Here is a 24,749-nt window from a genome sequence, read left to right as displayed (position 1 = left end):
CATCTGAATAGAGATTCATAGGAGCAAAGGGAATGAACCATGCACACTGGGTATGGGGAGCCAAAATTCAAAATTGGTGTATTACAGAAAAATGGTACCACAGCAAGGGCAATTTGAAGATGGGAGTCTGTTATTTAGAGACGGAAAAATACTTTTAGCTGTTATGATTGAGGAAACAGTGGAATATCCAAGTAATAACATCCAGCAGGCAACTGAAAATGCAGGCCTGGAATCTGGGATATCAGATCTAGAGACAAAGATATAGGAGTTATCCATAAAAGAGTGATATGTAAAATTGGGAAGAATAGATGAATATTCCAAAGGAAAGACTGAGTTGAAGATCAGAGTGCTATGGACTATGCCTGGGGGACTTGGGTATTTAGGATGGGAAAACAAAGCAAAATCCTTAAGAGGACAGAGAACTAGCCATAACCCTCTGGCTCCCCAATGCCTACAGCATAAAATCCAAAGTCCTTAGCATGGCATTTACAGCCTGCAGGACAGAGCTGTAACGTACCTCTCAGCCTCATCTCTCACTACTACCTTGTCTTATTCTCCACCACCTGCCACAATCATCCCCAACAATCTATACTCCTCTTCAGCCATATCAAATTTCTTTTTCCTGACCATATGTTTTCTTTTATAACTCGATGTCCTTACACGAACTTTGAATCTCACAACAACTATTCTGTGATTTACTCAAAGATGTTTACAATATAGTGCAGGTCAAATGAAACACAGCTGCAGGTCAGATACAGGCATCTGTTGGAAGGAGAGGGGAACAATGGAAAGGTCAGGCCTGAAGGAGATGGGAAGGAATCACTGGTTACTCCTCACCACTTTTTTCACAACTCCTCAGTGCAACTCTTCAATTATTTAATTATTTCTGAACAGAAGAAGAGCATCACTGAACGATATTTACCTTTCTCTGTGCAATGAACTCTGACAAGGTCTTTTCTACTCTCATTCACGTCCTTCCCCGCCAAAAATAGAAGGTTAACTATTACTTGCTATTGGGACACAACCTACAGTTTGAAAAACACTGCTATCCTGGATATTTGTCTTTTAGCTGGCCAGCATCTAAATCTCAGGGCTTATTCCCCACTATGAGTAGTACTAGTGGGTGTCCCTTACCTTAATCAAAGGCGAGATCTTCCTTCCCATTTGTATACTTTTGAGTACAAAGACCCAGTGACAGTTTAAAAATTATTCACAGTAATTCATAAGAGTCCAATGTCAATGATATCTCTGGGCAGCCTGAGCTCTCTAATCTAACCAGATGGTTTCTGAGGCATAAACCTTGGCTATGGTTTCTGCTGTTTAATCTCCTGGGTACTTACCTATTTTTTCTTTAAAACAAAAAAAACTGTTTTTCTGCTTAACTTAGTTAGAATTGAGTTTTGTTGCTTGCAGGAGTAAACTTGACTGATAAACCTACTTACAAGCGTATCCATAACACCTTTAGAATGAGCAAATCATTTAGAAAGCAGGGTCACAGCCATACCTTGCATCATCTTGGAGGGATCCCCAGTGGTTTGTTTCTTTTGCAGCCCAATGATATCAGCTAGAAAGTCAGATGATGGAGGAGGCAAGCGGAATTTCTGAAAAGATGTAACAGGTTTTTACAAATGCTTAGAAGCAGTTAAAATACTGTCAAAGATCTGGACTTTAATGGTCAGCTCAGTGCTATGAAAGTTGTGGACCTTAACTGTTTGCATTCTAAAATGAGGACTGTTTCCTTAATGTGTAAAGGTGAATAGGAGAGTGAAGCCACATTTATCCCACTCCAGAAATTTTGCTTCTCTGACTACACATTGTAAAAAAAAAAACAAACCCAACATTACAGAAATGTATAACTTAGAAAAGGAAAGTCCCTTGCATTTTTCAAAGCACTTCCATATCTACTACCTCAGTAAACAGCAAACAGATGACACGGCAAAGAGACTGAGAGCTCCAGCCTCAGGCTCACCTGGGCTTAAGTTCTAGCTCCACCACTTAGTAGCTGTAACTTATGCAAAGTTACTCAGTTTCCTTATGTATAAAATGGGAATAAAAAAAGTATCTATCTCTTATAGGACTATAGTTAGAATTAAAGATGATGCATGCAGCTAGTGTTCAATAAATGAAAGCAAAAACGAAAACTGGAGACATAGGGAGATTAAATTAGGAGTCACCAACTCAAATATCCTTAGGGGTAAATGGATGAAACAGTTCAATAAGGAATGGAGGAGACAATGGGAAAATGGAGAGCATACGCCTCTTCTAAAAAGGACAGCTGCTATTAGGCTCCAGACACTGTTCTAAGGGTGCTCAATTTTGTGATGTTGTCAAGAGAGGCAGAAAAACAGACTTTATGCAAATTTTACAATCTTTGAAAATACCATGGCCCAAATAAAATATCAACCTGTGAACTACAGACCACAATCTGGGAACAAGCGCTTTGACTAGATTACCAAAGAAAATGAGAGACAAATCTAACCTCAACATGAGGTCTCTGAATCTTAGCCTTTTCTGCTTTCTACAACCCTTATTGCTTGTTCAATCTGGTTGTCAAGGAGCACGGTTTGAGACATGTGCATTAGTCTCTGGGTGGGAGGACCTGACTCAGGCCCTCATACAAAGTTTTCTTAACTTACGTGTCTGAATGCCTTTCGGAGAAATCCAAACTCCAAATAGAACTTGTAAAAGTGTAGCTGACTCATTCCCTGCAGTACAAAAACCACCACGTTGTTCAGTTGGTTTTGGTGAAAAAGCTGGCACCAGCTGTTGAAAAATCAAACCAACACAGCTAAGAGTGATACTGTCAAGTCAGTTATAGGCATATGGAAGGGAAGTGTGGGGGGAAAAGCAGTGAGCAACAGCTAATGGAGTTTATCTTCACTTACTGATTGACTAGAAATGGAGAACAGCTATTTTACTGCATAGAATTCAAATAAAGATCTCTTGAGATGATTATTTACTGCATTCAAATCAAGTAGAATACCAAGTGAAATGCAATGTACTCAAATCCAAAATCCTATTAAGATTTGTTTCAAATCTTAAATTAAGACTTGTTTTAAATCAGAACTAAGCTCACTTTACAAAGGCATATCCTCAAGATCCCAACTTGCTCTGCAGTCTTTTCTAAAGCCAGTAATCATATGAGTGGCTTCAAAAAAGCCAGTTTTAGGGGCCAGCCCGGTGGCACAGCGGTTAAGTGTGCATGTTCTGCTTCGGCAGCCCAGGATTCACTGGTTCGGATCCCTGGTGCGGACATGGCACTGCTTGGCACACCATGCTGTGGTAGGTGTCCCACATATAAAGTAGAGGAAGATGGGCATGGATGTTAGCTCAGAGCCAGTCTTATTCAGTGAAAAGAGGAGGATTGGCAGCAGTTAGCTCAGGGCTAATCTTCCTCCAAAAAAAAAAAAAAAAAGCCAGTTTTAGGGGCCGGCCCCATGGCAGAGTGGTTAAGTTCGCGCACTCTGCTTCGGTGGCCCAGGGTTTCGCCGGTTGGAGTCCTGGGCGTGGACATGGCACTGCTCATCAGACCATCCTGGGGTGGCGTCCCACATGCCAGAACTGGAAGGACCCACAACTAAAAATACACAACTATGTACCAGGGGGCTTTGGGGAGAAAACAAAAAAAAAAAACAAGCCAGTTTTAGATAAATTGACAGAGCAATGGCAATATTTGTTAACGCAGAAGATGGCTATTGAGGTATCTACCTAACCTCCCCTGGACAGATGTGACCATCTGAAAAATCTCTCTGTTGGTACATATACAAGGGCAATTTTCATTAGACATTTAACAATGGCATTGAGGATATCAAAATAGTAAAATTCTCTTTGCCTTTTATTTGTAAAAGAATGAAAAAATATTAACGGGAATTCTTTTTTTGTAAAGATTCGCACCTGAGCTAACATCTGTTGCCAATCTTTTTTTTTTCCTTGTTCTCCCTAAAACCCCCCAGTACATAGTTGTATATTCTAGTTGTGAGTGCCTCTAGTTGTGCTATGTGGGATGCTGCCTCAGCAGGGCTTGATCAGTGGTGCCACATCCACGCCCAGGATCTGAACCAGCAAAACCCTGGGCCACCAAAGCAGAGCACACATATTTAACTACTCGGCCACGGGGCCAGCCCCTTGACTAGAATTCTTAACATATGACCATGTTATTTCAACTGGTTCTCATCTGGGGGTTACAAACCAAATTACCTATGGTGGCCAGACAAACACTATAAACAAGGGAAGCAGGCCAGGAGGGACAGTGAAGTGTACATGCCCCATCTAAAGTGGGGAGCTTTGACAAATTATTGCCACGTGGGAATACACTGACAGTTGGGAGATCTTGAGTTTTTCGAAGAAGTCAAAAATCCAGAGTTTTATAAAAGAATTTCCAAATTAAACTGTTGGAAACTATTCTAAGAAAAACTTTAGGACATTCTGTATGGCAAACAAACAATGTCAGTTAACGCCGATATGGCCCTCTAGACACCAGTTAACAACCTAAGGTCTATTACCCACCATTTAAGCTCATACCATACCTGGGTTTAGGAACACTGGATTTTCCCAGAACTGCATACTTCAGCAATTCACATAGCTGGCCATGGGTTACCTCATAGTTTTCAGCCAATAAAGAAGTAGATAAGCGAGCTTTCTGCAAAAATAAATCAGGGTATGACAAATTATGATTATTGAGAACAAACAACAAAGCAAGACAAATTATTAAAATACTCTAGTTTCTGATTATTTTAACAAATATCCAAACAAAATGAGGGTTCTAATTAATTGGAAATGAAGGTCTAAAACCATATCCTGTGATATGACATTATTAACAGAATATTTAATAAACATTGATACAGACCCTTAATTACAGACACTTGCTTATGTGCTAGGGATAGTAGGATAAAACATCATTCATGCTCTCAAGGAAGCCATTCTACTAAGGGGAAAAAAATGCAGAAACAAGTAACTAAGATACAATGTGGTAAGTGCTTTTACAGGGATATAGCAGCAAAGAAGCTAACCACCTTGGGGGTTAGAGTTTTGGGGATAGCTTCACTGAGATGAAAATACTGGGGCTGGGCCTTGAAAATAATGAGTCAGCCAGGTAGGAGGGAACATTGCATCTAAACACACAGTTTGGTTTGGCTGGAGCCAAGATTGCACGTTGCAGAACAGTGGAGATAGAAGAAGAGAGGGCAGTGGGAGCCAGATCACACAAGATCAATGTGGTCAAAGCTAAGGACTCAGACTTTATCCTGGGGCATCAGGGAGTCCCCTAAAGCTTCTCCCCTCCTTAAAATAGCTTTGCACTTATATGTGGTTATTAAAGTAGTTCATGCTTGTTACAAAAGAGTCAGATAATAAAGGTAAAATAGATAAAAGACAGACAGACGATAGATAAATGAAAATAAAAGTCATCTGTCATTGTACAACTCAGATAATTACCACTGTCATTTTGGTCTGAGAGGCAGCAGAGTATAGTGGTTAGGAGCTCAAGCCCTGGAGTCACACTACCTGAGTTCCAACACTAAGCTCTACCATCTGGGACACGTGCCTGAAACTAAGACTCGGTTTCTTCATCTACAAAGTAATAATAATTATACTTCATGAGATTATTGGGAAGACCAGTGAGGTAGCACAAGTGCAGTGTACTGAGGCTGGTGCCTGACATATCATAAGTACTTAATAAACACCAGCTATTATTATTACTTTTCCCCTGTAACTTTTTTAAGCTAATGTTGAGCACTTACTATTAGCCATTTACAGTTTTGAGCACTTTACATCTATTAAATCATAATTAAAGTCTTCTTAAGTGGGTTCTACTATTATACCCATTTTACAGATAAAGAAATGGAGGAATAGATAAATGCTAGAACCAAGACTGGCATGCAGACTCCAAAGCCGAAACTCTCTGTCTCTGTCCTGAAGGGATTACAGTATACACTGTTTTGTAACCAACTCCACCCACCAAAAAAAAAAATCCTGTAAATATCAGTTAAATATAACAGACGTCAATTTTGATAATAGTTCATTCTCTAAATTTACCTAAAAATTTATAATTTACCTGAAAAAATTCCCTACTGACAACACTTGTTTTTTCAAAAGAATTATAAACAATATTGTGATGAGCATCCTTGTATAAACATCTTTGTACATCTAAATTCCAGGATAAATTCCTGGTCAAAACAACCATGTATATTTTACATTCTGATAAATATTGCTAACTCCAGAAAGAATGTACCAATGTGTAATTACCAACCAGAACTGTATGAGATTGACAAGGTGGGAGTGAGTCAGGTAGGGGTCTATATGGCATTGAGTCATCACTGTTGCCAAGCATGGGACATCAGAGCCTGAGTAGGGTGAGGAGGGCATCCTGTAGGGGAGACAGCCCAGGACTAGGGATAGGAACCCAGGACACACATGCAGGAGGGTGGCCTGGTGTGGGGTGTCAAACCCCGAGAGGTATGAGGAGGACATCCATGCTGTGGGAAGTAGAGAGCAGTGAGGCCTCATGTCAGATGTCAGAAACTCATTAGGGTAAAAGAGGGCATCAATGCTGAGGGACAATGGTAGCCCTTTACAGAATTCAGAGCCCAAACAGGGTGAGGGTGGCCACATGAGAAGGATACAGGAGTGGGACCCGGTACAAGGTCAGGGTGACAGAGCTCTAGAAGGGTGAGGAGGGTGTGGGGCAGTGGCAGCAATGGGAGACTGATCAAATATATTGAAGATAATGGGAGTCAGGTTTCTCACTGTTAGAGAAGGAAGTTATAAGTATGAAAAGGGAGAAAACTACAAGCAACCCTGTGGAATCGGATTGGAAGTAGAGATATTGATTAAATTCATGTTTTTCAATATGCATGGATACAGAAAAATATTTAAATGTAAACATTTGTATGTGTGTTTGGCTATACGTGTATATTCATATACGCACATATTTCCTAGCTCTCTTTTGGGACTACGGATACCCCAGTAGCAATGAGGACATCTAGCACCCAGATCTTGAGTTTCTAAATGTCATTTTACATTAAAAAAAACTAAGTATCCTAGGAGAAATGCCTAATTCCAGGGCTGGGGCAGGGAAAGCACACATGCGCCTGGAAAATCTTCTTGTGCCAGAAAAGTAAATGCTCAAACAATGATAGGGTCATGTCAAAAGGACACAGAAGCCAGCCTCATGACCAAATCTGGAATCTTTTCAGCATCAATAAACCACTGAATAAAAGAGGTATCCATGAGTTCATACTGATTAAAAAAAAAGGAATAAATTGCAAGTCTGAGGAAGCATCTCCCTACAAAATTAGAGAAAAAACAGTAAGTTTAGAGAAGCTTAGCACACACTATCTTCATTAAGTAATCAAGGTTAGTATCACCAGTAATGGGACAAATCGAAATCATGCACAACCGGATACAAGTGAACAGAGTATCACTTCTGCAATATTTCTGCCAGAGATGTATACCCTGCGTCTAATTGATGAGGAAACATACAAACCTAACCTGAGGGACATTTTACTAAATAACTGGTCCAGGATTCTTCAAAAGTAGTAAAGTCATGAGTGTCAAGGAAGACTGAGGAATTGTCTGGATGGAAGGAGACATGACAACTGAATGTAACACATTCTAGCCTGGATCTTACTGCTTGAAAAGGACGTTACTGGAACAACTGGAGAAACTCGAATGAGGCCTATGGATTAGATGATAGCAATGTATCAGTTCTTTCCTGATTTTGGTGGTTACAGAGGATCGTTCCTAGGAAATATACACTAAAACGGGGGAGGGGAGATGGAGCATTGTGTTAGCAACTTCTTTCAAATGTTAGCTGGGGGAGTTTTGGGTACTGTTTTTGCAACTTTTCTGTAAGTTTGACAGTATTTCAAAATAAGAAAGTGATGAGACTGTCAATTTCCTTACACTTCTTACCACATTAACCTTTAAAAAACTGTTTTGCTAACCTGATCGGCAAAAAAAAAAAAAAAAAAAAAAGGGAATCCCCCTTCAATAAAATCTGTTTCCGAGCACTAACTCCCGTCCGGCATCCTGGATGACACATCGTATCTTTTGTTGATCTTCTGTCTCTCCCCACTGGAACCTAAGCAGTGGTCTTCCACTCCCTGCTGCAGCCCAGGGGCTCAGGGCGGCGCCCAGCACCCGGCCCACAAGAGACAGGTGACGACTGACGGATGAACGACCCATGCTCAGCTCTCAGCAAATGGCAGGGACGACCAGCAGCCTCACGACTCCCCTTTGGAACGTAAACTGCACGAGGGCAGGGAATCGTGCTTCCGTGCGCCGGGATGTCCCCGGCACCTAGAACAATCCCTGGCACACGGAACACCCGAATCAACGTCTGCCGAGTGAACATCCGTCCTGTGTGCCAGGTCTACACAGGTCTAACCCGCCAGTATCTCCCCGGAGGTGGGAGGCGTTGCCCCATCACTCCCATTTTACAGCTGGGAGAGCCGCTTCCCAGAGGCCGGAAGGCGGGGCGCCTGAGCAGCGTCCAGCGCGGACCGGGCGCTGCCGGCCGCTGGGCCGAGGGGCTGGGAGCTCCGAACCGCCTCGGGCCGCCCCCTCAGCCCCACCGCTCACCTTGGCTCCGGGCTGCCTCTCCTCAGGTTCCGAGCGGGCTCTCCGCGCCTCGGCCGCCCCGACCCGCTTGCCGGGGGCGCGCCTCCTCTTCCGGCCCTTCTGGAGGAGCGCCCCGGTCCTTCCCCTCTCGGGCTCCATGAGGCTGCGCAGAAAGACGGGCGGGAGCTGAGGAAACCCCGACGCCCGGCTTCCCGAGCGGGGGGCAGCAGGGCGTCCACGGCTACCGCCTCCCTCGGACCCTCCCCACTTCCGTTCACACAGCGCTCCCCGCCGCGGAGCAAACCGCGCCGCCCCAGGCCCAACGGTTTTACCGTCCGCGCCGGAGGCAGGATTCCAAACGGTTCCCCAAGAGCGCAAACGCGCCTCTGCCCGTCGGATACAGGGAATGGGGCGCCCCAAAACGGCTCCCACGCCACCGAGCCCCGAAAACGCCGAGGAAAAGCCGAGCAGAGAGCTCAGACCGCCGCCACCACTCCCTCAGACTCAGCCTGAGCAGCCGCGGCGACTCCCTCTTCAGCCGCGCGCGGCGTTTGAACGGACCGGAAGTGGATTCGGGCGACTTCCGGCTGTTGGCCCCTGAAGCGAAAGGCATATCGGGAACGGCGACTAAGAGGCTGGCGCGGTTAGCGAGGGAGTTCCCGGCGGGGTCGCTCCAAGTTCCGCGGTGGCGTCCGCCGCAGGCTGGGCAGGGGCGCGCGGCGTCAGCCTCCGTTCTCTGCAGCCCCGGCGTCTCCGACCTGCCTTCTCACGCCCGGGCTGAGAGGTGTCGGCCTGGAGCCTCAGGCCGCCCTGTGCGCGAGGTTGGAAGGACCAGGGTTCTCGACTGTGTGGCCTGGAGCCCGTGTCGGCGCGTTCTAGGCCTCGGGAAACGACTGGACGTGACAGCGCCTTGTAGACCGGCCGCAGGTCTCAGGCAGCCCCAAGTGCACCCTTGAAGCCGTTCACCCCACCACGTCCTAGTGAGCCGTGTAACTCATAATGTGGATCGTTGTGGCCTTCTGCCTGATGCCTGGAAACGCTGTGCACATTTCCGATTTCTAGAACTGGTGTAATAGAGAAAAGTGTCGGTTCGGAGTTGCATGACCCTGGTTCACGTACCAAATTTGTGTTCTTTGGCAAATTACCGAATTCATTTTCTCATCCATTAAATATAGGTAGCAAAAGTGAGTACTTTGTACAGTTGAGGATTAAATGAGGTCGCCATATTCAGTGCCTGCTATGTAGTAAGCAGTGAATAAATGTTAGCTATTATTCCCAACTCCCCATCCCACCTCATAAACAAAAAACTAGAACAGGAGGCCCCTGCCTAGTGAAACTAGCTACTTGTCAAAGTAGTTTGTCGCTGCACTTAAGACCTCGGGAAGCCCATCCCTTTCTGTGGACTCAGGGTCTTCGGGGATCCTTTATCATATACTACCTTCCAGTAGTTTATCATGGATGTCTGGTTTTTTTCTCAGATATTTTAAGCTCCTGGAAGATTGGACCTGCCCTGCCTCTCAGAACTGGGCTGTACACACAGCAAGGGCTTGAAAAATGCAGAGGCAAAAAAATAAGCTTTTCAGTGCATCTATACCTCTACAATCACTTGAGTTCTTCAGTATTACTGTAAAATAAGGGGAGCAGAAAGAATTAGTGTAAGTTTGCAATAGGTACTGAGGCCCACGCAGGTAAAATGACAACTGAAATCAAAAGAAAGGCTAGCAGTTAGTACAAATTTTGCCTTCAAAGTTTAGGTCAGTTTCCTCTCACTCACAATACGTTACTACATTAATAGTGAGGGTTATACCATTAGTTTGTTAGCCTATTCAAACAGGAGTGTGAATGAGTTTGTTGAACATATTGGGTTGTTTTACATTTTTAGGCAGCTTGGATTAACTAGGAGAAAGTCAATTGCACCAGCAAATGGAAATCTAGAAAGAAGCAAATCCAGTAAGTAGTGTGCTTAGTTTCTTTACATGTTGTAGCTTTGCACTTTTAACACTGGCGGCGCCTAAGGACACCCTGATCTTTTGCAGAGCAGCCGTATGACTACTTAATTGTCATTGATTTTGAGTGGACATGCTGGAATGATGGGAAGCCCCACCAGAGCCAGGAAATAAGCATATTTGGACTGCCAATGGCCAAGAGTAGCACTAGATGAGTAACTTTAAGGTTTATAGATAGAAATGAGTCAACAGCTAGTTTAAGAAAACAAAATGGTCTGTGAATTGGTAGTTTACTATAAAACCTGATTTGACAAAAAAAGGACAAAAACCTAAATACTTAAATGTGTCATCGTATAAAATAATCATGTGTTATCATATAAAATACTTGTTTTAGGGTTACGTACAAAATCTCAATTGCATAGAAGCTAAAAAAATACCTTTGCAAAAAAGAAGTACATTTTAACTTCCGTATGGTCTTCATATTTGATTGTGGAAATATGTTCAAGAGTTTTAAGTAGATATAACTTTAATATTTTTACTTATTCTTTGGCATAACTTTATTATAATCACGCTGCTTTGGTCATTTTAATATGCTTTGGCTAAAACAATGATTGTTTCATAATGCTATGTGGTGGTAATCAATGTTTAATTTAGAGTGATTGCAGCATTAATTTAACAATCATATATTCAGTTGTCAGTTGATTCTTTCCTGTGGTTGAATTTCCAGTAGTATTGCTGGACACATCAACTGGAGAGATTGAATCTGAGTTCCACGCTTATGTTCAGTCTCCAGAACATCCAGTTCTTTCTGAATTTTGCACAGAACTGCCAGGCATAAAGCAGGTATGCCCTTCTCTTTTCCCCACCTCTCTTCCACCTGCCCCCAACCAAAAACCAAGCGAGTATGATGCAAATACTAAAATTCAGAAATCAGTTTTAAAAAGAAAGCAAAAGCTATATACCAGTTGGAATTTCATTTATTCAGTGTTAAGAGGAATATCCCATCCAGAAGTCCACTGAAATCTTTAAAAATAGGGAAGAATATTGTTATAAAAATGAATATCAAATTTATTTTGTGGAAATTAAATGACATCAAATTTCTGTCAGTCTGGATTTAATTATTATATTTTGATGTGATTTTAGATTGCTCAACCTAATTTTTCTTATCTTGCAGAATTCTAATCATTATATTGTCTCTTTCTCATGTGTTTTAACATCTTTTCACTAGATAAACTCTTTGCCAGTTAGAACCTCTTCTTTGTTATATTCCCCCACAGTGCCTATTAATGTGCTCAGTAATTATGGAATTCGATTGTTGAATTCAGATTTGTGACTCTCTTGAGGCTCAAGTTGATGAAGGAGTCCCTCTGAAGATTTGCTTATCTCAGTTCTGTAAATGGATTCAGAAGACTCAGCAACAGAAGAAAATTATTTTTGCTTCTGGGGTTGCAGATCTTTCTACTTCCAAAGTAAAATTATGTGCATTTGATACTTAGTCAGGTAAAACATAAATTATATCTATCCATTATAAGTGAGTAGCATTACCAGTATGTAATTCTTTATCCCTAGTAAGAATTATACTTGTTAACCTCCTGGGCCAGGAAAAGAAATCCAAATGCCTAGCAGATGTTAAACAAGAATAGTAAATTTAGTCATATTTTTAAAATTACCATTCTGAGATACCTTAAAATTTTAAGCCTTAACTTTAAGAATCTTTCTAGATTGTTCCTGTCTGTTCTTCTGAATTCAGGTAAAGGTGATTTAGTGAAAACTCTTATCATGCTATTTTCTACAACCTTGAATAAAAACAATTCTCATTTAACTCACATCCTTTGCTTTTATACTTTCACACTCACTAATGTAGACATCAAGAGAAAAAATGGGCCATTTGGTAGATCTTTTGTATGCCCATGATGTATTATTATCATTAATAGTCATTAATAGCAATGCTGTGCCATTGATAGCATAGCACTGATAGTCGTATTTGGTTTCAGGTTGCTATAAGATGTCTGTTTTCTCAATTACATTAATATTTTCTTAGAATGTTGAAAGCAAATAACCTTCTCCCTATAGCCTTTGTAATTTGATGCCTTACTCTTCTTCCTGAAATAATCAGTGTGTTTTATTGGGTATTTAAGAAACTTTGAAACTCAGTTACCAACTAATTTCTTAATAGAAATTATGTAAAGTGAAAAATTGTTAGATATTAACAGAGAAATTAAATCTTAGTATTTTATATTATATGTTATATTATTATAGCATGATAATATACCACTATATATTATTCTAAATCTTACTATTCTATTTTATATCATCTTTTAGTATTTTATTTATAAATGATGATAGCATAAGTAAAAACTGCTGGCATCATTGTCTTTTTTTAAATAAATAAATGGAATTTATTGGCTCACATAAATGAAAATCCAGAGGAGGTAAACTTCAGGTTGGCATCATTAACTTTGTTCTATTTTAATATACTTCATGCAGACTGGGACTTGAGGTTTTCTTGGAGTATGAGTGTAAAAGAAAACAGCTGTTAAAACCTGTATTCTTAAATTCTTGAATTGATCTCAGAGTAACTTACCAGATAAGGGTCAAAGATGGAGGCATGTTCACTTTCCTTCTCTTGAAAAATGACTAGGGGGTGGGCCCAGTGACCGAGTGGTTAAGTTCGCACGCTCTGCTGCACTGGCCCAGGATTTTCCTGGTTCGGATCCTGGGTGCGGACATGGCACCGCTCATCAGGCCATGTTGGGGCGGCGTCCCACATACCATAACTAGAAGGACCTGCAATTAAGATATACAACTATGTATTGGGGGGGATTTAGGGAGATAAAGCAGAAAAAAAAAAAGAAAAATGACTAAACTTTATCCCACATGAGTATGGGTTTCTACAAATAAAATCTTTTCTTTTGAAATGTTCACATAGATACATTTCTTAAAGTATGTAAAAACAAGACAACAAAAGTAAGAACCTTCCAAATCTAATAGAATGAAAAATTATGAAAAGTAAATGGTTAATACAAAGCCTTTCAAATAGTAATCCTTTTTTGTAGATACGTCTTCTTTTATTCGATTATATTTTCTGCAGAAGAAAACCAAAAAGACTAAGTTGTGCCCTGCAGGAAGTGGGAATAGAATTCTTGGGATGAGAACATTCTGGTTAGTGTAAATTGAAAATCACTTTATTATCTAAGTCATTTTATTTGTATAAAGTCTTTCGTATGAATCTTACTTTTTTGTGATGTCACTACTAAGGAATATCCTTCAGCCTAAAGAAAGCTCCTAATCTATACAATTCGAATTGTTTCTAAGACTTTCAAATTGACTTTCATAAAGTATTGTAAAATAAAGACTGCCATCTAATGGTTTTCTGGTTGCTAAAAAGAATGAAAAGAATTAGCCAAACCAAGTGAAGATTAAACAAATGCCCAAATAATACAGTGGACTAGTGAAAAACCTGAACAAGACTATTAGATTACTCGTGAGACATGGTCCCTACAGAATGTTCCTCATGTGAACTGTCTAACGAGATTTCACTTCGTCCTCTGTGAATGTGGGAGATCTTGTCTTTCATTGGTAAGGCTGCCACAGCTTTCCACGAGACCAATTTATCATGATTAAAATTAGTAGATGATCATAAAACTAACAGTATGTTCCAATTTCTATTTAAGTGGTGGTTTTTGGTTTTGGGGGCTTTTGTGCTATATATCTTTACACTGATACCACAAAATTCGTGTTTGGTATCTATTTCGTCAGGGTTGGATAGTTCTTCGAATACTGCCCTTCTTGCTTGGAAAATGATCAGGAATGGTTGCTTCATGAAAATTACAAGGTCTTTGATCAAGGTTAGTGGTGTCTTGCCTCTTATCCTGTCATCTCAGACTCCAGAAATAACCATAGGTTCATTGAAATGTAGATGTCATATGTGCAATCATTTATAAATCAATCAATGAAGATATTTTTCTTTTTTGTCATATCATTTAACGTATATTAGAGAAATTATGAATACACAGTTTCTAAAGCTGTTGGATTTGTCTGTGCAATCATAGGTTCCCACTAAGAAGAAGCCCAACGTTTTGGCCAGAAATTTGAATACAAATCAAGTTGAAGAAACATTGGCCTGCAACAGTAACATTCAGAGTCCCAGCATATTTAATAGTGAGCCTAAAAATACAATAAATCCTCATGAAAAAGTTAAAATGGCATCAATTGGTGTCACTTCTCCTATAATGGTACAGGAAGATCAGTTACAACTAAAGAACGATATAAAAGTGGATCTTCACAAGGTCAAAAGCTGTTTGTCTTTTTTTAATGCTAAGTCCTCCACATCTCTGGGGTAGTTGCAGTCTCCCAGTTTGGCTGCACCTATGCAGAAACAAATGAAAAATGAACATCTTGCATTTAATACCAGATCTAAGTCTTCAGCAATTGGTTCAGAATTGGTACTTGTTTGAACTGCCATTTCATCTGTTATTCATGTTTCTGATACAGAAATGAGTTCTGCTCTTGACTGTTTAGCTGTGTTGGCCAATTGGGAGGATGTAGCTTTACTGCCAGCCTCTCAGCCTGAGCAAAATATAGATTTACACTTGCTATTAGTGACTCGAACTCAGATACTTCATTTAATTCTGGAGAAAGATTAATGGTTTTAAAAGAATCTGAAGTGCTAAGTCATGAAAACTTTGGAGGCACAGAAGAAACTTGTCAAAAATCTGAAACCTCTCAGTCTATTGTGTATAAGAGTTTACATACTACTATTTATGATGTAAAAGAAGCCAAAGATCCAGGTTCAGATGTTTCTGACTTTAAATTACCTGAATGCAAATCAAGTAGCTTCAACAGCGTTAATGCCAGTATGTCTCATCCTTCAGTTTTGGGGAAACGTCCTCTTCTTTTAGGTGGTACTGAAAGGAGTCCATCCGTTCCCTCAGCTTTCCCACCAGCCAAAAACCAGACCTTCACTAGTCATGAAGAAAAGCCCACATCATCTCTTGGCTCCCCAGGGAGAAGGTCTTCCCAGAAGGTTCTCCCCTCTGTCTTAACTTCTACAGTTAACCTACGAGAGCCTTGGAAGAGTGGGAGGATGACACCTCCTTTATGCAAGTGTGACCGAAGATCTAAGAGGCTTGTTTCTAATAATGGACCAAACTATGGAAAAGTCTTCTACTGTTGCCCTATTGGGAAATACCAAAAAACCAGACAAGGTTATTTCAAATGGGAATAAACACTTCAAAAGGAAAGAGCCAATAGCATAGTTCTATCTCATTCCCCAGGGGACTCACTTTTAGTTCTCCAGAAATAAGCCCTGATTATGACTGAAATGTAGAGTTTTCTACTAAAAATTCATGGAGACTCAGACCATCAATGAGGAGTTGATAAACTTTCTTTCCATCTAAACTATTTTTACTTTAATGTGACTTTTAGTATAGTAAAGAGAAAAAAGTGTATAGGGCTGCAAGTTATGAGGGTTTCGCATAGTCTGTAGATGACAGTGAGGCTGTTAAACACATACACACACACACAGTGAAAACAGAGAAAAAGTAAATTTCACAGGTTTCTAATTTGATTCACCAGTTACCTGACATTTATCTTCTATTCACGTATGATTCCTGATTGTTCCTTGAATTCCCGAACATTACGAGTATTCTGATAATGTCTTACACTGTTTTATTTATATTTCATATATTATCATTTGCCAAATTTATCATACTTTTTTGAAGAACCACAAATGAAATATTCTGTAAACTATATTTATTACGTTAAATATAATAAGCAACCATAGTATATGATATCCTTCTTTTACAGTTAGACCTTGAAACAAATTTTAAACTGTTTTTAAGTTATTTGAATAAAAATGTGACTAATGAAAATCCCTAGCCTATTTTCAAGTAGATACTTGTACTTTGAGAATTATGATAATTTTCTGTTATGTTTCATCTTTCTAGAAACTTTTATGAGTTTTTTAGTTTTATTTCAATGCTTGAAGATTGACTCTGGTTTGTATATCAATGTATCAGAAGAATTATTCAACTATGAGTTGAAAACCAACAGATTTGGTTCAGAAATTACTTCTATACTGTACATTTAAAAATTCCTTGGCAATTGATGATATTCTTTTTTTATTGAGGTCATAATAGTTTACAAAAGTGTCACATTTCACTTGTACATTATTATTTGTCCGTCACCATATAAGTGCCCCTCGTCATGCTTTGTGCCCAGTCTCCAACCCCCTTCCCCTGGTAACCACTGAACTGTTCCCTTTGTTTGTGTGTTTGTTTATCTTCCACATATGAGTGAAATCACGTGGTGTTTGTGTTTCTCTGTCTGGCTTATTTTGCTTAAAATAATACCCTCAGGGTCCATCCATGTTGTTGCAAATGGGCTGATTCTGTCTTTTTTATGGCTGAGTAGTATTCCATTGTGTGTGTGTGTGTGTGTGTGTGTATACACACCACATCTTCTTTATCCAGTCATCAGTCAATGGGCACTTGGGTTGCTGCCATGTCTTGACTATTGTGAATAATGCTGCAATGAACATGGGGGTACGTAAGTCTCTTTGAAGTGTTGATTTCCAGTTCTTTGGATAAATATCCAGTAGTGGGATAGCTGGGTCATATGGCATTTCTATTTTTAATTTTTTGAGAATTCTCCATACTGTTTTCCATAGTAGCTGCACCAGTTTACATTCCCACCAGCAGTGTATGAGGGCTCCCTATTCTCCACATCCTCTCCAACATTTGTTATTTTTTATCTTGGTAATTATAGCCATTCTAACGGGTGTAAGTGATATCTTAGTGTAGTGTTGATTTGCATTTCCCTGATGGTTAGTCATGTTGAATATCTTTTCATGTGTCTCTTGGCCTTCTGTATATTTTTTTTTTTGAGAAATGCCTATTCGTATCCTCTGCCCATTTTGTGATTGGGTTGTTTGTTTGTTGTTGAGTTGTGTGAGTTCTTTATATATTATGGAGATTAACCCCTTGTCAGATATATGATTTGCAGATATTTTCTCCAAATTGATTGATTGTCTTTTGTTTTGATCCTGATGTCCTTTGCCTTGCAGGAGCTCTTCAGTCTGATGAAGTCCCACTTGTTTATTTTTTCTTTTGTTTCCCTTGTCCGAGTAGATGTGGTATCTGAAAATATCCTAAGACAGATGTCAAAGAGTGTACTACCTATATTTTCTTCTAGGAGTTCAATGGTTTCAGGTCTTACCTTTGATCCATTTTGAGTTTATTTTTGTGTATGGTGAAAGACAGTGGTGTACTTTCATTCTTTTGCATGTGGCTGTCCAGTTTTCCCAACAACATTTATTGAAGAGACTTTCCTTTCTCCATTGTACGTTCTTAACACCCTTGTCAAAGATTAGCTGGCTGTAGATGCGTGGTTTTATTTCTGGGCTTTCAATTCTGTTCCATTGATCTGTGTGTCTCTTTTTGTACCAGTACCATGCTGTTTTGATTATGATAGCTTTGTAGTATATTTTGAAGTCAGGGATTGTGAGGCCTCTAGCTTTGTTCTTTTTTCTCAGGATTGCTCTAGCTATTCAGTCTTTTGTTGCCCCATTTGAATTTTAGGATTCTTTGTTCTGTTTCTGTGAAGAATATCGTTGGGATTTTGATTGTGATTGCATTGAATCTGTAGATTGCTTTAGGTAGTATGGACATTTTAATTATGTTTATTCTTCCAATCCATTTGCATGGAATATCTTTCCATTTCTTTATGTCGTTATCAATTTCTTTCAGTAATGTCTTTAGTTTTCATTGTATAGGTCTTTCACCTCCTTGGTTAAATTTATTCCTGGATATTTTATTCTTTAGTTGTGATTGTAAATGGGGTTGTATTCTTGAGTTCTCTTTCTGTTAGTTTGTTCTTGGAGTATAGAAATGCCACTGATTTTTGTAAGTTGAGTTTGTACCTTGTGTCAGGGAAGTGGGAGAATTCCTCACCCTACCCCCCCCCCCCAACCCCGCTTTTCCTTAAGGTTCTTATGGCTGGCCAAATAACCAAAGAGGCAAATTAGCAAGAGAAAATCAAACATTTAATAGCGTGTATACACGGGAGAAACACAGAAGAAACTGAGTAACTCAGCCATCTGGCTGATGCTGCCTGTTTAAGTATCTTCAGCTACAGACAAGGAGGATGTTGGGGATAGTGATTTGGGGCTTCAAAGGGGAGGAAGACACTTTACATCGAGATGGAATGCAAATGTTTGTTAAACAGGTTTTGCTATGTCAAAAAAATGAGTTTGTTGGTGTCCTTTTATCACACCTATTTTACATCATACTATAGCTATCATATGGTATGAGCTCCTTCCTGGAACACACCTTCTATGTTAAAGTCTTTTAGGTGGTTTTTTGGGGGAAAGTCAGCTGCTCTTCCTGAGTCTTTAGATCCTTTTTTGTCTTCAGCTCAAAATAGTCCACATACCAGAGTGGCACATCTTGGGGCAGCCTGCCCTGAACCCCTTCACTTGCAACTTTGCTGTAGTTGTTGATTATTTCTAATAGTTTTCTCATGGATTCTTTAGGGTTTTCTATATATAAGGTCATGTTATCTGAAAACAGTGAGAGTTTCACTTCTTCATTGCCTATTTGGATTCCTTTTATTTCTTTTTCTTGCATAATTGCTCTGGCCAGAACCTCAAGTACTATATGGGATAAGAGTGGTGAGAGTAGCACCCTTGTCTTGTTCCTGTTCTCAGAGGGATGGCTTTCAGTTTTTCCTTGTTGAGTATGATGTTTGGTGTGGATTTGTCATATATGGCCTTTATTATGTTGAAGTATATTCCTTCTATACTCATTGAGAGTTTTTATCATAAATGGATGTTGGATCTTGTCACATGATTTCTCTGCATCTATAGAGATGATCTTGTGGTTTTTATTCCTCATTTTGTTAATGTGGTGTATCACATTGATAGATTTGCAGCTGTTGAACCATCCCTGCGTCCCTGGTATAAATCCCACTTGATCATCGTGTATGATCTTTTTAATGTATTGCTGTATTTGGTTTACCAATATTTTGTTGAGGACTTTTGCATCTATGTTCATCAGTGATATTGCCCTGTAATTTTTCTTCTTTGTGTCATCCTTGTGTGGCTTTGGTATCAGGGTGATGTTGGCCTCATAGAGTGTGTTAGGAAGTGTTCCGTCTTCCTCAATTTTTTGGAATAGTTTGAGAAGGATAGGTATTAAATCTTCTTTGAATGTTTGGTAGAATTCTGCAGAGGTTTTTGATTACTGTTTCTCTCTTTACTTGTGACTGGTCTATTTTCTTCTTTGTGTCATCCTTGTGTGGCTTTGGTATCAGGGTGATGTTGGCCTCAAAGAGTGTGTTAGGAAGTGTTCTGTCTTCCTCAATTTTTTGGAATAGTTTGAGAAGGATAGGTATTAAATCTTTGAATGTTTGGTAGAATTCTGCAGAGGTTTTTGATTACTGTTTCTCTCTTTACTTGTGACTGGTCTATTCAGATTCTTCATTTCTTCTTTATCCATTTCTTCTAGATTGTCCAATTTGTTAGCATATAGTTTTTCATAATATTCTCTTATAATCTTTTGTATTTCTGTGGTAGCCATTGTAATTTCTCCTCTTTCATTTCTAATTTTGTTTATTTGAGCCTTCTCTTTTTGTTTCTTAGTGAGTCTGGCTAAGGCTTTGTCAATTTTGTTTATCTTCTCAAAGAACTAACTCTTTGTTTCATATCTCTTTGTTACTATCATAACTCTTCATTAGTATCTCATTGATCCTTTCTACTTTTCTGTTGTTTCAATTTCATTTATTTCTGTTCTAATTTTTATTATTTCCCTCCTTCTGCTGACTTTGGGTTTTGTTTGTTCTTCTTTTCCTAATTCTGTTAGGTGTAGTATAAAATATTGCTTATTTGAGATTTTTCTTGTTTGTTAAGGTGGGCTTGTATTGCAATGAATTTCCCTCTTAGGACTGCTTTTGCTGCATCCCTTATGAGTTGGTATGGTATATTTTCATTTTCATTTGTCTCCAGATGCTTTTTGATTTCTCCTTTAATTTCTTCAATGATCCATTGGTTGTTCAATAGCATGTTGTTTAGTCTCCACTTATTTGTTTCTTTCCCAGCTTTTTTATTGTAGTTGATTTTTAGTTTCATAGCAGTATAGTCAGAAAAGATGCTTGATATGATTTCCATCTTCTTAAATTTGTTGAGGCTTGTCTTGTTTCCAAACATATAATCTATCCTTGAGAATGTTCCATGTGCACTTGAGAAGAATGTGTATTCTGCTGCTTTTGGATGTAAAGTTCTTTATATATCTACTAAGTCCATCTGGTCTAGTTTTTCATTAAATTCCACTGTTTCCTTGTTGACTTTCTGTCTGGATGATCTATTCATTGGTGTAAGTGGAGTGTTAATGTTCCCTACTATTATTGTGTTGTTAATATTTCATTTTAAGTTTGTTAATAGTTGCTTTGGTGCTCCTCTGTTGGGTGCATAAGTATTTAGAAGTGTTCTGTCTTCTTGTGGGAGTGTCCCTTTTATCATTGTATGTTGCCCCTCTTTGTCTCTCATTACCTGTTTTATCTTGAAGTCTACTTTGTCTGACATAAATATGACAAGTCCTGCTTTCTTTTGTTTGCCATTAGCTTGGGGTATCGTCTTCCATCACTTCACTCTGAGCCTGTGTTTGTCTTTAGGAGTGAGATGTGTTTCCTGGAGGTAGCATATTGTTGGGTCTCGTTTTTTAATCCATCCTGCCACTCTGTGTCTTTTGATTGGAGAATTCAGTCCATTTACATCTAGACTGATTATTGTTATGTGAGGGCTTAACCCTACCATTTTATCACTCATTTCCCGGTTCTTCTGCATTTCCCTTGTTTCTCGTCCCATGTATTTCCAATTATCAATTCACTTTGATAGTTCTCTATGATGGTTTTCTCAGTTATCTCTGTATTTATCATTTGTGTCTCTGTTCTGATTACTTGTTTAGTGGTTACCATGAGGTTTATATAAAAAATCTCATAGATGAGGTTGTCCGTTTTCTGCTAGCCTCTTATTTCCTTAGACTAAGTTGATTCCATCCCTTTCCCCTCCCCCTTCTAAGTTATTATTGTCACAACTTATTCCATCTTGTCTTGTGAGTTTATGGCTAAAATGACAAGGTTATATTTATTTTAGATGTTTTCCTTCCCTTTGTCTTTAATGTTTTAATTGTTTGCTAACCTTTTCTGATGGAGAGCTGCAATTTTCTGATTTTGTCTACCCTTTTATCTCCTTGCTCAAGGCTTTGTAAGCCCTTTCTTTTTTTTTTTCAGGTTTGAGGGTCTCTTGAGCACTTCTTTTGGGGGCGTCTTCTGGTGATGAACTCCCTTAGCTTTTGTTTGTCTGGGAAAGTTTTTATTTCTCCATCATATCTGAAGGATATTTTCACTAGATAGAGTCTTCTTGGCTGTAATTTTTTGTCTTTCCGAATTTTGAATGTACCATTTCATACTCTTCTAACCTCTAAGGTTTCTGCTGAGAAGTGTGCTGAAAGCCTTATAGGGGTTCCTTTGTAAGTTGTTTTTTCCTGCCTTGCTGCCCTTGGTATTTTTTTCTTTGTCATTGGCTTTTGCCAGCTTTACTAGTATATGCCTTGGAGAAGGTCTTTCTACATTGATATAATTAGGAGTTCTGTTAGTTTCTTTCACTTATGTTTCCAACTCCTTTCCCAGGTTTGGGAAGTTCTCAGCTATTATTTCTTTGAATAAGCTTTCTGCTCCATTCTTCTTCTTATCTCTCTCTGGAATACCTATAATCCTTATGTTGCATTTCCTAATCAACTCAGATATTTCTCAGAGAATTTCTTTATCTCTTTTTAATCTTAGTTCTCTCTCCTCCTCCATCTAAAGCATTGCTATATTTCCCATCCTCCAGACGACTAAGTGTGTCCTCCAGAATATCAGCTCTGTTATTCAGGGAGTCCAGATTTTTCTGTATCTCAACCATTGTATTTTTCACCTCCAACATTTCTGGTAGGTTTTTCTTTATAGTTTCAGTTTCTTTTGTAAAGAATTACCACTTTTCATTAATAATGTTCCTGATTTCATTAAACTATTTGTATTTTCTTGTAATTCGTTGTTTTTTTTTTTATGGTAGCTATTTTGAATTCTTCTCTGCATTTAGATTATAAATTCCTCTGCCTTCAGGATTGATTTCTGGGTGCTTGTCATTTTCTTCTCTTCTGGAGTATTAATATATTTCTTCATAATGTTTGATGACATAAATTTGTGCCTCTGCGTAGTGTAGTATCTGGTTGCAGCTTCCACTTGCCACCACTGGATGGGGGTCAAGAGTTGTGTATTCTGAGCCCGCTGTGATCCCCAGCTCACTAGCTCAGAGCTGCTGCTTTTCTAACATATGTGTGGCCGCTTACTGACTGGGTGAGCTGGAGCACTGGGCAGTGGGAGGGGCACTTTGTTTTACCTGCTTCCATCCTGGGGGCTTTCCTGCTCTGCCCTTGCTATCTGCTCTCCTGGCATGCTGATTTAATGAAGACCCGCCCAGAGTAGCTTAGCCACTTCTGTCTGGAACCTTCCCATGGGCTGTGAGGCAACTTGGAGAGTAAGGTGTTCCCATGGAGAACCACCCCTTCCCTCTCTCCTCTAAGAGCCGCCTGTGGTCCTGTGGCCTGGATCACTGTCACTGGGGGAGGGAGAGGAGATGCCCTTACCTCCTTCCACTTCCTCTTGGGGGTTCAGCACCTCCACCTTCAGATGTTTGGCTGCGTGGGCCTCTCAGACGTCTTTTGTGTTGTGTAAGTGTCCTCTGTTGGTTTATGAATGTCCTTTTCATTGTACCTTAGAGAGGAGAGTCTAAGGGAAGAGCTCACTCTACCATGATGCTGACGTCACTCCTTGAAAACATTTATAAATTATATGTACCGCAGTCTGAGGGAACTCCCTTCTTCCTCTGCATTTTGAGGAGAGTGATGTCTCAGTCTCTTAAAAGCTTTATTGTCAATATTGAGCCATCTGCCATTGGGAGTTTCACATAAGTAGTTAATTATAGCTTTTGACATCAGCTGTTGTGGCATTTGGGATAGGTGTGACACTTGGGCTAGGTATTTTTGACCAATATGCCTTAAGAGTATTGGACCTATAATATCTGGACACCTCCCTGTCTCAGAGAACACTCCCTACAAAATGGCTTCATGGTTGTGCCTCCAGTTAATCATTTGATTGCATCCTCTCTACACTGTGTTAGCACTGGGCATATGGAGTGGTTAGCACTAGGCATATAGAGAGGTAGAATGGGGTGGTGAAGTGGAAACCTGGCTTTGCTACTTTCTTTGTATGTAACTTTGGGCAAAACAAGAATACAAGTTCTGTTTGAAGGGACAGCTGCTGGGGCTGCTGGCTGATTTGGAATGGTTGCAGCCATTTGGGAATGTAGTCCTGGTAGGGCCAGATCTTCTAATTTTTAAAAGAAGTTGGAAATCATGAGAAGTTCTAGGTATTTAGAAATGCAGTTAACTAATATAAAACTATTGAAAACACCCAGCAGCACAAAAAAGACTTGTATGTAGTCAGGAGGTGGCATAAGGACTACATCATGATCTTGTGCAAATCGTGGTTCTGGGACTCCTCCACAGTTGGAGATCTAGACTTCTGTACAAATGTAGCTAATGGATAATGGAATGTTTTGGGAGAGTTCCTGGACTTGCAGATGTTGTTTTGTTTGTTTTTGTAAAAAGTGTCCTATGTAATGTTTGTTACTTTGATGTTTGCTATTGTTATGTGAAAAGAAACAGTATGGTGGTGGTGTTGGGTAAAATCAGACTTCACAAAAATGTTAAGTCCAATGTCTTCAGGAACAATTGCTTTTAGTGAAAGCAGTATAATACTGAAGAGTTAAAATATTAGATACAGTGTTAATACATAGTAGGCACTGAAGAAGTGTTAATTGGAAAACTGGTTAGTTGGACCTATTTAAAATTCATTATGATAATTTCTGCTGCTCTTCTGTCAACGTACATCATGGCCAATGAAAATTCATTTCAGAAGAGTTTGAAGAGTCTTTTTATTGATTGATTGATTTTGGTTGAGGAAGATTGTCCCTGAGCTAACATCTGTGCCAGTCTTCCTCTATTTTGTATGTGGGATGCTACCACAGCGTGGCTCAATGAGTAGCGTGTAGGTCCATGCCCAGGATCTGAACCCTGGAACCCTGGGCTGCCAAAGTGTGACCACTATGCCACCAGATTAGCCCCTGAAGAGTCTTTAAAATGTCTG

The 24,749-nt window shown here is 39.6% G+C and overlaps 1 protein-coding gene and 1 pseudogene across 3 annotated transcripts in view; one reads left to right on the top strand and one right to left on the bottom strand.

Annotated features, from left to right (window-relative positions):
* The window catches only part of REXO5 (RNA exonuclease 5), a 36,407-nt gene extending 26,993 nt beyond the window's left edge, over window positions 1–9,414 (bottom strand). For 2 of the 3 annotated variants that reach the window (XR_011524839.1, XR_011524840.1), the window contains exons 1-5: window positions 8,892–9,400; window positions 8,581–8,722; window positions 4,527–4,639; window positions 2,637–2,763; window positions 1,505–1,601 (exon numbers count right to left, since the gene is read on the bottom strand). Coding sequence is in view for 1 of the 3 variants with exons in the window: in XM_070568383.1 (XP_070424484.1) it covers window positions 1,505–1,601; window positions 2,637–2,763; window positions 4,527–4,639; window positions 8,581–8,722; window positions 8,892–9,172 (760 nt within the window). In the remaining 2 variants the exon portion in view is untranslated. Of the gene's footprint in view, window positions 1–1,504; window positions 1,602–2,636; window positions 2,764–4,526; window positions 4,640–8,580; window positions 8,723–8,891 lie in introns of all 3 variants that reach the window. The other variant, XM_070568383.1, reaches the window with a different exon arrangement.
* Window positions 9,415–9,558: 144 nt separating this feature from the next.
* On the top strand, window positions 9,559–16,010 carry LOC103544910 (ERI1 exoribonuclease 2-like; annotated as a pseudogene).
* Window positions 16,011–24,749: the final 8,739 nt, after the last annotated feature.

The sequence above is a fragment of the Equus przewalskii genome, chromosome 12 (genome assembly GCF_037783145.1).
Source record: "Equus przewalskii isolate Varuska chromosome 12, EquPr2, whole genome shotgun sequence".
Classification (NCBI taxonomy): Eukaryota; Metazoa; Chordata; class Mammalia; order Perissodactyla; family Equidae; genus Equus; species Equus przewalskii.
Note: the sequence above shows the minus strand (reverse complement) of the source record. Positions and strands in the feature narration are given on the sequence as shown.